The following is a 13752-nucleotide window of genomic DNA, read 5'->3' as shown; positions in this document are numbered from 1 at the left end:
GACAAGTGCAGCCCAGCCTTGAGAGGATGGCAAGCAAGACCCACCAATGAGCATCACCACTGTCAGTAACACCCCACGCAAGATGGAGGGACTGAGGCACCAACGGCAAGGTCAGAGGAGCCTATGGTGCCAATGCAGCAGACCAAACCCCAAAAGTACCCCACTGAACTGGTTCAACATCCGGCTGGACCTCCCATTCACCCACCAGGAGGACCCAGGCACCCTGCTGTGGCTAGGCATGCTGTTATGTTCTCAACAGGTTAATGTAGGAAGCCATCCACACTGCTCATACACCTATAGCCTTGAGCAGAAAATTAAGGAATAAAATAATGCCTTAGTATTATTCTTCAGGTATTTAATTATTGCCCCTATAAATTTTGCCATGGACAGAACAACAGAATAATTTCTATCCAATAGTAACCACATCACCTACATCCTTATAATGACAGATGTCTCATTGTACATTTCCATATTTTTAAATAAAGCAATAATGAAACTGACTCTCAGCTCATTAAATATAAGACACTCAATGATCATATGTCCAATAGTTTCAACTTTGTCATGTGAGCATCTCCATGATCTGTTTGAATAGAGATGCTCACATGACAAAGTTTAAACAATGATCTCTCTAGTCTTTACAATATAATGTGTAATTCCTATACATTCCCCCCCCCCCAAATGATCCCATTGACTTATGCATTCATCTGCCTATAGGAGTCCAGGTAATGTTGCCCACCCTCATATTTTAAGACCTTACCTTTCAGGAGGTATCCATGCTTTAACCTCCATCGATAATTAAAGATTCATCCTTCATCTAGGTATAGCCAATAAGCACTGGAAAAAGTTATATTGAATATAGTCCATGTTCTCAGAGACAGCACCAATCCAAATTTCTGTACCACACAAAACTGATTTGAGACCTTGGCATTATATATCTTTAAAGCTGAGGGGGCAAATTTGCATCTTGCTATATAAAAATATTTTATAATTGTCCTCCCAATTTTCAAGGCAGTATTCCCCACCAGGTCCAAATGCGATTTCCAAGTGAAGGGTGAATTGAAATTTATTAACCTTTTCCACAGATTGGCCCACTATATGTCACTGAAATATTTTCCTTCTTTTCCGTTTACTAAATATCAGAACCTTAAGATTTTGCAACATTAACAGACAGATCTTAATGATTACAGTAATCCTCAAAACATTTAATCAATTTAAAGAGTCATTTTTTCTGTCCATCAGTAAAAATGGTACCATTTAACCCTGATTTTAAAAATTACATGATAGATTTTACCAGATATGATATACACCGACTTGTCTTGGGGAAGTCAGAAACAATTGGCCACTCAGAAGTCTATGAAGGCAATTATGCAATTTTTCTTTTCATATGGGGCACATTATATTCCAGCAGCTATTTCAGCATAGTCTTTCATTCAATAGTGATTTCTCAACTTTTGAACAGTGTCCCTACATGTAGTAGAGTTCTGTAGTAGACAACTCTATAAATAGAGTGCAGTCCTTGTTTTCTTAAGAAATTGGGGGCCTCCCCACATGCATTTCATCATTGGCCTTTCATTATGAGTTTGGTCTTAGCTCAATAGAAGCTTGTGCCTGGGTACATGCCTTTAAATTCTAGTTTCATCTATTCTTTGAGGCCCCAAAGGGAAGCTTGAGAAGCTTAACCCTCAGGGACTCTTATATGGCTCCCTGGTACAGCTTTTTGAACACAAGTTATTCTTCTAAGTCTGAAGGTAGAGGACCTTTTCTCTTTTTCTGAAGACCAGTGCAAAGAACATGCTGCCCAACTGATCTATGCTAGAGATAACAGTTACACCTATTTTGATGCTCAAAGGACATGTTCTCCACTTGCTCCAGGTCTTCTATCTAAGGGTAGTCTTCCTTCCTATTTAGACTATCTAGTTACTTTAAAGTTATGTAGAACCTTTATGCACTTCAGATTTAATTCAATGGTTTTGCTGGATCGTCTACTAAAGATCCCTTTTTTTAGACAGGCTATGTCCATGTCCTTTTCAGTCAGTGGACTTCTTGGTACATATCCTTTTGCAGTGTCCATATGTGGCCAGTGGTGGGATCCAAAAATTTTAATAACAGGTTCCGGTGGTGGTGGGATTCAAACAGTGGCGCTGCCGCACACACGAACCTCCAGTCCCTATTGGGCAGGGAGGTTGCTTTAGTAACCCCTTCTCGGCACTCAGAAAAAATTAGTAACCACTTCTAGAGAAGTGGTGAGAACTGGTTGGATCCCACCTCTGTATGTGGCCCAACTGAGGCTAAAATGGACTGCACCAAGTTTCAATAAATGGTCCATGTTTTCTTGAGCAACTGTAGAACAAAAGGTTCCGTTCCTCTTAGACAACTTTGGACTGCTGATTCAACTCTACAAGAATTTATGCTACCATAATATTTCAGTATTTACATGCTGCAGAAAAGTAAGGACTTATAATGCTTATGAGAGATTTGCTGGAATGCTGCTGAATATCAATTGTGTGCACACTTAAAGGTGTGGGCCCCCAAGAACAAAGCTGTCATGGTTTAGAATGGTTTTTTAAACGTGTCTGGGGCTGTTCTTTTTGACCAAATGTCACTTACAGCTGCTTTAATAAATCAGTACAAGATAATTCCTGTTGTTACTCCAGATCACCCCTATGTTTCTTCTTTAAATGCTGTGCCTTCTTGGGAAGTTTTTACTAGCGGCTTAGGTATGGATCATTATAGATGATATGATAATTGTAAAGGTCAAAAAGTGTTCTACAAATGTTACCTTCACAACATATGAATGCTTATCTGTCAGACATATGATAAGTCCTTCTAATGTACAGAATTGGGCAGAAATTATAACTTATTCCTGTTCTACAAATCTGTATCAGCAGACTATTCCAGACTCAAAACATTTTAATATGACAAGATCATCTTTTAGTCTAATTCTTTTGTACAACAGTAGAACATCTAAGGGAAAGTGGTCATAGGATTAATAGTAATCAAAACTCCTTGAACAGTGAAGTGGAGTAAGCAAGGTAGATTTATTCTTGCTAACTAATTACTTGTCTTAAAGGAATCTGTTCGCCGACATGTTATGAATGTGTTATGACTTTGGTGCCAAGATCAAACTAAAGATGCATACAAAAGATCATTTAGCAAAGGCAAATTACTCCTTAAGACACTTTCAAGTGCTCGTTTATGCATACAAACAGGAAGATCAGACAGACAAAAGATGATATTTTCTCCTTCTTTCAATGCATGTCTACATGTGGAGGCAACCCTAATATGTGCTGAGAATTGGTATTAGGATATAAATTGTAATTTGAATTGATCTGGTATTGAAAAATGTGGGCTTATGAACATACCTTTGAAATAACATTCAGCTCCTTCAAATTTTGCAGCTTTGTGACTAAGAGTGCAAGGCCAATGAATGGAATGTATTAAAAACTAAATCCAGATGACTGAAGAAAATAGATAATGATGGCATACCCAACAGTGGAAAGCAGCAATCCCAGGTGACTAACATATCTACTGTGGAAAATTTCCTTGAAATTTTATTTAATTTGAATTTATATACCGCCCTCCCCCGGAGGGCTCAGTGCAGTGTACAACATAATAAGTAAACAACAACATATCAATATAATAGGACTAAGCATAATGACAACATCATTTACAATAAACCCTGACAATAATCCAATATCAGCTTAATAATACATTAATAATAATATTCCTATCTCAGGTTAACAACTAATAACATAATCAGCATAGCACATAGTAACAATTTGTAATAGCATAACACCATAATACATGGCATAACATAATAGCATAACATTCAAATATCACAAATCTTAACACCTACAATAAGCACCAATCCCTAATACATGGACTTGTAAACCATTACAACTAAACAAAACCTCATAGATTAGTTAACGTGATAGCAAACATAAAATTAGAAAAATTAGATGGCAACTTCCTACAGTTCTATAAACCAGGACAACCTAACTACAAAATCTTATCTACATTCTGAAAAGCCAATTTAGTGCATACATTTTAATTTATGAGCAACCTAATTCTCGTTACATCCAAAGGAGGTCAATTACTAAACTAAACTAAACTACACTAAACTGAAACTGTCTGACATCCTGCAAAAAATTCAATGAATCCCCAGAATTAACTACAACAACCCTATACATCTATTCAACTTAATTTCTTTAGGGCAATGTCCCATAATCCCAAAGATAGTAGCCAGATAGCAAGTAAAAACAGCAGCAGCTCCATCCAGACTACACAACAGAGCATTTTTTAGATTGATTAAGTAAATATTGTTATGAAGACTAGTTGGATAAACGATTTTATTCACATTAATGCCAGTTTTCCAAGTATGACTCCTAAAGATAGGATCTAAAATGTTCTGTAACAATCTACTTGTCTTTAAAAAGCCATTTGATGGAAAGCAGCATGATGACAAATGAGGTTGGGAGGGTGAGTCTGGGAGCTATTAGTACATGGCCAGCTACAATGCAACATGAGAACAAGGAAACAGACACCATTGGGAATTTTCCAAGGAGGAGCAGACACAATGGAAGAAGAAGAAGAAGAAGAAGAAGAAGAAGAAGAAGAAGAAGAAGAAGAAGAAGAAGAAGAAGAAGAAGAAGAAGAAGAATTTGGATTTATATCCCCCCTTTCTCTCCTGTAGGAGACTAAAAGGGGCTTACAATCTCCTTGCCCTTCCCCCCTCACAACAAACACCCTGTGAGGTGGTTGGGGCTGAGAGGGCTCTGAAAAGCTGTGACTAGCCCAAGGTCACCCAGCTGGCATGTGTGGGAGTGTACAGGCTAATCTGAATTCCCCAGATAAGCCTCCATATCTCAAGTGGCAGAGCTGGGAATCAAATCATACGCCACTGAATCATACAAGATCCCAAGGTCTACAAATGTAAAGTTGCCAGAAATATTGAAACAACAGACACCCCCCCTCCCCCACCCCAAAATAAATCCAGAAATTTGGGAGTAAATTGCAATAATTCCTTTATTATCAAATCTAAACTTATTTTAGTGATTTAGCCTAACATTTAAACTTATAACTTAATAATGTATAACTTAAATTATAAGTTAAACAACATAATTTATCATTTAGGCAGCATATAAAATTGTACTGGTTGGCATACTCATGGAACTTTACAGTATAAGTATTTTCATTTTCTGTAAGAAAAATTGTAAGTAAACTGAATAATTGTAAAAGAGTTACAAACTACTATACCCTTTGTATCACTGTGACACTTTCCCCCTTAATTCCTATTTATGAAAATGGATCTCCTCTTAGAGAAAGAGAGGGCAGTGGAAGCTGTTCCAGTGTTACCATTTATGAGAAGCTGGTTCATCTCCAGTAAATAATGTGATTACTCGAGTATGAGCCAGCAGTAGCTGCTAGTTGTCTAGTGTCCAAACTAATCGTTCTATCATAAACAAAAGAAAATATATTATTTGGACAGACCTCTTGTAGTCACAGTGGATAAGTCATGTGTCAGGCCCGCGCCATTCCAGGCCTGGCAGTTTACACATCCACATCCCATCCACAGATGGCCCAGCCATTATCATGGCTCAAGGCTTTGGAGGTCTCCCCCTGCTTGCAAAGTAACTAGTTCAATAGAGCTTAGCCACTCACCCTTATTTGCCTTTCTGAAGGAGTGAACTGTCTGCCCAAACAATGTCGTTGTTCCCACTGTCCTTTCACATACTGATATTATGGGAATGCAAGGGGGGGGGATACAGGGGTTGAACTAAACTGTAAAGGTATATACCAGGGGTCAGAGAGCCAAACCCCCAGTTTCGGCTATTTGAGCCTGGGATGACACAGTTCCAGTAAAGCTCTTGAAATCTTCCTGAATCTTGTTGATGACTGGAGTAACAGACTCTTACAATAATAAATGCTATATTGGATATTAAGCTACAATTTATAATTGATAAAAATGCAGCTCTTTTATAATGTATAATTCTCGAACTGCACCCTGGAACTCAATGTAACACTAACACAAGCCTGAGCCCCTGCCCTTGCCTTAATCTTAACCTTAACCTTACCCCTAATCCTAATTTATTATTTTTATTTAATTTATTCAGTCACTAGGCGAACCCACCCAGTCTGGTGAAATGGGAACATTGAGAAAATGGGAAAATCCCCTCCCTCCCTCCCCTCCCTTGCATACCACCGCTTACTCACTCCCTTCCCCATCCCTCCGTTAGGGTAGGTGGCCCATGTCCAGATGCTGGCCCCCCACCTCACTCCCTTCCCTTGCATGCCAATCCTCCCTCCCCTCCCTTCCTCCGTTAGGGTGGGTGGGCCATGTGCAGATGCTGGGACCCCTCTCCCTCCCTCCCCTTCCTTGCATGCCACCCCTCCCTTCCCTCCCGCCCAGTCTGGTGAAATCGGAAACAGTGGCCCAGTCTGGTGAAATCGGAAACATTGAGATGGAATGGTAAAGTAGTGAGTATAGCGTGTGTTGCTGTCATGTCCACCAGATGGCGCTGTTTGTAAAAAAAACCATAGAGATGGAATCGTAAAGTAGTGAGTATAGTGTGTGTTGCTGTCACGTCCACCAGATGGCACTGTTCGTTAAAAAACATAGTTTTACCTGTCACAGGTGTAACACCTGTAACATAATACAATAGTGGGTATATAAAAACATGAGCGTATTCGAATGCAATGATGTGTCAAAATTTGAAACCAATCGATGCAGAGGTTTCAGGGATTGAAGATTTTGAACAAACGAACATTTACACATTTATTTATATAGATAAATTGTTCCCAAAATTGTAAGAAAAACCCGAAACCTAAAACAGACAATAGCCCTATTGTCGGACTGCATCCTAGAATTCAACGTAATGCTCAGGCAAGCCTGAGCCCTTGCCCTTGCCTTAAACCAAACCCTAATTTATTATTTTTATTTAATTTATTCGGTCAAAAATTGTTCCCAAAATTGTAACAAAAACTTGAAACCTGAAACTGAGCATAGCACTATTGTTGAACTTCGCCCTAGAATTCAACGTAACATTAGGCAAGCCTGAGATCCTGCCCTTGCCTTAACCCTATCCCTAACATATAATTTTTAGTCAATTTATTTTTTGTTACAAACTTTGTTTTAAATGCTGTATTAATGTCTCAAATGTTTTGATGTTCACTTCCTTAGGGACTCTACTGGAGTGGAAACGTGGCCTAGAAATGTTGTAAATAAATAAAACAAAACAAATAAATAAAACAAACAAAACAAAACAAACAAACAAATAAATAAATAAAACAAAACAAAAATAAATAGTGATGGTCTGATTTACACCTTCACAAAAAGCATGTGATAAGTCCTAAGCTCTCTACCACTTCAAAATAACAAGTGGAGAATCACATGATGAAATGTTCCAAAGTTAAAAATATCCCTCATGTAGATATCAATTGTATCAGTCTCTTCCCAGATTTTAGTGATCTCCCTTTCATTTGTTTTCATTTCCCCTGCTCTGCATAATGCCTGTCCTATTTGTTATTTTCCTCCATTCCTGTTCTTTATTACTTTAATTATGCTACTTCATAAGCATGGAATTTCCTTCTTTCCTCTATTCATCAAATCACTTTCTCTCCCTTTACAGCTCAGTTCTTTAGCACAGTATTTCCTGATGATTCATTCTGGCTTTTATCAAAGTCACCAGTCAGCCATTATTTTGCTCACTTTATTTGAACCATACATTGTCCAAATCAGATATTTGCATGATTGCTATCCTAAGTCTTTGTGGACAGGAATTGCAGCTCTGTTCTGCAAAGCACCTTGCCCATTGTTAACACTATTTGAACAATGAAGCTGCCTTATACTTAATTAGATAAATAGTCCATCAAGGTCAATATTGTTCACTCCGACTGGCAGCGGCTCTCCAGGTCTCATGCAGAGGTATTTCACATTGCCTATTACCTGATCCTTTTCACTGGAAATGACAGGGATTGAAGCTGTGGCATTCTGCATGCTGAGCACATGCTCTACCACTGAGCTATGCCCCCTCCTCAGCGCTGTCTATTTAAATGTTAGGTAGAATACGAATGAGAAGACCTATCTGTGTGGAACACATCAATTATTATACAACTTTTAAGGCCAGATTTGTGATAACTAATTGGTGGATCTCCCATTATATGATACAGTTATCATGTTCAACAATAAACAGTAATTTAGATAGCTGACCTTTCCTCCCAGACTAAAAAGTTCAGATTTTAGAGTTTAATATAAATAGATATTGTCCTAGTGGTTCTAGGGAATAAACTATAACACCATAAAGACAATACCTCTTATTGGCCCAGCTCTGGATAACCTGAGAATGTATAAGCATACATAAAGCTCTTTATCAGGAATAATGGAAAATGTCAGAGTCAAACAATGAACAAGGAGCTACACCTATCTATATCTATAAACGCAAAATACCACTGACTGACTCACTGACTCATCAAAAGAACTCAAAAACCACCAAACCTACAAAATTGAAATTTGGCACACCGGTTCATTATGTGGTTTAGGTGCTCACTAAAAAAAGGATTTTTCAAAATATTCAGTTTTACTCGAGTTATTACACATTTACTGTTGAACTCTGGCCATCTGCGTTCCTGTTGAACTCTGGCCATCTGCGCGAACATTCTAAAGGTGACAGTTAAAAACCTGCTTGCCAAGCTAAAGGATGCAGTACGGGGAGCAAAAATGATTTGTTTCACAGGAGATTTTAATGAAGGACACTTTGATGCTCTACTTCCATGTGTCGAATCAACAAGTTCTGATAATGCCCACCAAACAACAAGCACAATTGAGCCAATGGTGGCCCAACTGGATTCTACCACCGACCTCCTCACTGCATACGAACCTGTTCCTTTTGTTGAAACAGCTAAAGGGAGGAGAGGGATTAAACGCAGAAAGCAACTGACAGATTCGGTTAGAAAAAGACAACTACAGGAAGCTGCTGCAAAATATACGAAAAACAACCCAGATGTTCATAAAGAGGCTGTGAAAAAGTATGCTGAATGTCACCCCAAAGTTCACAGACAGGCTGTGATGAGGTATGCTGAATGTCACCCTGAAGTTAATAGAGAGGCTGTGATGAAGTATGCTGAATGTCACCCCGAAGTTCATAGAGAGGCTGTGAAAAAATATTCTTCCAACAACCCTCATGTTAACCAGACCACTATAGCCAAATACAATAAAAAAAGATTACAAACCAAATTATCATCTTGGACTAAAAAATATTTGTCAGGTTTTGAATATGGATCTCACATTGATTACTGTGGAGACAAGGTGATTGATCTTGGACTTCAATCGCCCTGTGCTTGGTGTCATGCTCTGAAGTGGCGGGATGAGCCCCCAGAAATGTGCTGCAGCAGTGGTAAAGTTCAGCTCCCTGCCATTCAACCCTACCCTTAACCTCTTAACAGCCTTCTCACTCATCAGCATCCAATGGAAGAAAACTTTCTTTCTGCTTCCCGGAAATACAATGGATGCTTCCAAATGACGTCTTTTGGAGCCTGAGAGGTGAAAGAGAGCAATTTCATGCCAACATTCAAAGTGCAGGGACAGGTCTACCACAGGATAGGAAGCCTCATGACGGGACCCCAGCAGCAGCCGTCATTTCTTCAGATATACTTTGTTGGGGATGATAACAATGAGAGGGACATTCAGAGTGCTCCAGAGTTCGTTCACCTGACAGCTTGGTAATCCTTCAACCAGAGAGAAAAACCAAGAATATTTTTACAGGGAAGTTTTGAGCACTTAATCTGAGGGAGAAATGAAAACTGTATGCTGAACAAGTTATTAGTATGGCTACGTAGACCACAAAGCTAGGGGTGGTGATTATTTGCCCTTTAATGTTTTATCCTGTGACAGAAACTCATCCTACCGTTTGTAAATAGTTAATAGTGTTTATGAATTCATTACATTTGAAACTTTCACGGTATTTTTATCAGGTAACTTTAATATTTTCACTATGTTTTAGTATTCTCAGTGTTTTTAAAGGATCTTTATTTTTATGAATTCCTTGAATTGCAACCTTTAAGGGTATTTTTATGCCGTACGTTTTATATTTTCAGTATTTTTCAGTATGTATATTTTTATGAATTCATGCCATTTCAAACTTCAAGGGTAATTTTATCAGGTACGTTTCATATTTTTAGTATTTTTCAGTAGTTTCAGTTTTTTTGCCATGCAAGGGAAGGGGAGGGAGGGAGGGGTGGCATGCAAGGGAGTGGAGGGAAGAGGAGGGGGCATTTTTTATAATCTCCGTAGCGAAGCATGGGTATCCTGCTAGTCAATAATATACAGAAAACTGTTAGTTACTGTCATTAAAGAAACACACAACCATCAGCTTTGTCTTCAGAAAAGGAAATTGCTTGCAGAGTGTTAGTTGATATTGACTAAATGATACCTAACAGGGGGTGTATCAACAGAAATAGACCTTTTGGTTTCAATATATCATAGTATATCCTTTAAACAGCAGGACCACAATCCAAAGAATTCAACAAATAGTACTGTCCCAGGACAGCCATGGAGCCTGGCCCAGGCGGGGCAACCACCCAGGACTTGCCTGGCACAATGTCCCTTCCACAGGTGACTCCCCACAGCCTCAGGGAATGCTGCCACCAATTTTATGGCAGGACTGCTTCCACTGAAACAAGGGACCCCCCCCCACCCTGCTTCCCCACAGTTGCAAGGAAACACTTACCTAGTCCTGGGGGAGGGGTGGCAGTGGGCAGGTGAAGTCAGCAACCTAGTGCAAGCCGGGGCCAGAGAACTCGGGAGACAGCCATGGCACAAAGTGGGCCCACAGGATCTCACAGGCAGATGGGAAAGCAGGAGCAGCCACGGGGACAGCCTTGACATCATGGACCAGGCCTTGGTGTCTGACAATGAGCAGGTGGAGCCAAGGGGAGGTCTTGTGGGGTAGGGTCAGTGCAAGAATGGCACAGCCTGAGACCATTAGGACCAAGGAAAGGTGGTCCTGGTCCAAACCAGAGGTCCTAATTGTGGTGAGCCAGTGAAGGTGGTGGGATTGATAGTATAAGAAGAAGACAGGGGAAGGGGCCAAAGAGGAAGTCATGTACCAGCAGTTCCCAGAGCTGTGGAACTGTGTGGATCATGAGGGAGAGGTAGCTGGTGAGACCTCCTTCTTTGCTTCTGAGCTTCCAAGGGAGACAGGGGCACTGGAAGACCCCAGCGAGCAAGGAAAAGAGGTGATCCTTCCACCAATGTGGGCCATGCACATCAATGGCTTTTTTTGTGTTTTCCTCTTTTTAACCACACTTCTTCATACCCAAGCCTGCCCAATACCTATCCTTGAAAGCCGTTTCGAAACTCAAGACAGTTTTGCCCATAGTTTGAGAAGTGGCACAGGAGTTGCTAATCAAAGAAAATCTCTAGTTTGCCAACTTAACATTCTAGGTCAAGGGTTTGAAAGCCTCAAGAGGAACTTTATCATCTGCATATCAGTTACAGTTTCTATAGATTAGTAAATGCTACACAGGGAAGACTGCAACAGTGCAATCCTAACGAAAGTTGCATCCTTCCAAGCCCATTCCCATCAATGGACCTAGAAAGGTGTACCTTTGCTTAGGATTGCTAAAAGCTGTAAAACCTTATCAGATAAAACTGTAAAAAACACTTATCTGTAAAACACTTATCAGATAAACTTACCAATATTGCTGTATCTTCTTCTCCAGCTGCAAGATAAGCCATACCCAGACAGAAGGCAGCTTCTGCCTCAGTATTCTTGTTGTCCGCTAGATGAACAGGAAGGCTACCATTAGTTGCCATTAGACTTAAAAAGAAATTAAACTACAGCTAGCTGTGCATGCAGTTTTCAACATCAGTTTCCTAATATGTTATCTCTTTGATATATACTGAAATTTTCTATGGTCAGAAAAGGAAAGATATTTTTAAAAACATTTTGTGTTTTCATAAATAACTCTGTAACATAGTATCACTTGTTTCAGAGCTCAAGGAGCAGTATGCAAGGAAGTTGAGACAGAATTATGTTACCAGGAAAGTATGATCTTAGTGGCCTTAGGAACAACAGGAAAACTCACGGAAGGGAAGCACCTTATGTTTATTGACCACTTTCTCGAAAACTGTAAGACCCATCCTTATCCCAAATATATGACTAGAATGACATGTACCATTCACATTTAGTGCATTGAACCCTCATTCCCAGAATAGCAGCAATAATGTTATGCTAACATTTAAAATTTTTACTATGCAGAGTGTATAAATAAGTCCTCCAACAGCAGATGTTTTCAATAATATTAAGTTTTAAAGTGCAGCATAACATGTTCCTCTGGGGGGAGATCTAACAGAACAAATCTCAAGACAACGTATATTTGTGTTGAAATGGAATTAGGATATACTGCCTAAGGTGTGATTCCCATGGAAGAAAAAACTCTGAATGTATAATTTAGACAATGATCCCTAGAATTCTCCCCTCCCCCCACCCCCAAAAAACCACCATGCTAAAGAACAATCTTCAGTCACAGGCTGATTGGAAAAATAGTATTTTGTTTCAAATAACTTGGTGACATTGAATACAAGTGAAATGTATATCCTAGCACTATGTGATCCTGCATTGAGCAGGGGGTTAGACTAGATGGTCAGTATGGCCCCTTCTAATACTATAATTCCTCCCATACCAGGGAAATACTCAATTGAAAAAAACAGCTGGATAAGAAATGGGCAGCCCAAGCCAAATTGGGGTGAACCCCCTCTGGAAACAGTGAACCCCTAGTGCCAGTGTGAGGGCCCATTCTGTAGGCACAAGAGGCAAATGTGCTGGTGGGTGGGCAACTTTCCCAGGTGGCTGGGTACTGCCCAGCTCTACAGCGCCTGACCTAGAAGCTGGCTCCATTGATCAGGCCCGCTGGCGCAAAACATTGCACCTGCATGGCCAGGGGAATTGCAGAAGTGGGGTGGAAGAGCAGGGCCAACCTTAGTCACCCTCCAGTGCCTCCTCAGGCCCCATGTGGTGTATCTCTATTCTGTCTTATGGGGGAACTTTCAGTGGGTTTTTAAAAAAGATTTTGGGGCTTTCTATGCTGCGGGAAAGTCCCTTAAAGGGGCTCAGGTGGCACCAGAGCATCACCATTCTCGCCTGCTGAGCCCCTCTGGATTGGGCTGTAAGTCCTGCATTCTGTTCTCATAATTTGTCAGGATCTGTGAACACAATTTCTTAACAAGTAATGATAGAACCACAGGATGCTAGCTTTCAAGAAATGAGTTCATCCTGTGCCCAGAATTTTCTGACTTGCAGTACTACAAGTGCTGATTACCAGTGGGACTTACTAGCCATCTCCCACATTTGGTTGCTTGTTAAAAGCAGGTATAGTGGTCAAGAACAATAGAATTTAACCCAAGCACAGTGATTGTAATAATCCTACATATAAGTGCATCCATATGAAAATCACTACAGTTAAGCATCCCCCACATGAATTAGTGTGTGGACAGGCAAGAAAAAATGAAGCAATGAAGTCTAAGCTACTTTGGGTATCAAATTTTACCTGAGTAAATCACAAAGTCTATCTGACACATACATTATCTACTCTATAGAAAGGATGTTGTCTATACATTAAATCAGTATTCAGTACCTTTACTACTGGCCCCCATCACCAACAGCTTTTCTTACAATCATACTTTGAAATGTGTCATGTATTAGAAATCCAAAGAGTTATATAAACCTGTCAGTTCTAACATATAACCAAACTGTC

At 39.9% G+C, this 13752-nt stretch overlaps 1 protein-coding gene across 2 annotated transcripts in view; it reads right to left on the bottom strand.

Moving 5' to 3' along the window:
- Positions 1–13752, bottom strand: part of TTC29 (tetratricopeptide repeat domain 29) — a 143087-nt gene that overhangs the window by 81081 nt on the left and 48254 nt on the right. For both annotated transcript variants that reach the window (XM_048508830.1, XM_048508831.1), the window contains exon 9: positions 11693–11778. In XM_048508830.1, the coding sequence (XP_048364787.1) occupies positions 11693–11778 (86 nt within the window). The remainder of the gene's footprint in view (positions 1–11692; positions 11779–13752) is intronic.

Source organism: Sphaerodactylus townsendi, linkage group LG10 (assembly GCF_021028975.2).
Source record: "Sphaerodactylus townsendi isolate TG3544 linkage group LG10, MPM_Stown_v2.3, whole genome shotgun sequence".
Taxonomy (NCBI): Eukaryota; Metazoa; Chordata; class Lepidosauria; order Squamata; family Sphaerodactylidae; genus Sphaerodactylus; species Sphaerodactylus townsendi.
Note: the sequence above shows the minus strand (reverse complement) of the source record. Positions and strands in the feature narration are given on the sequence as shown.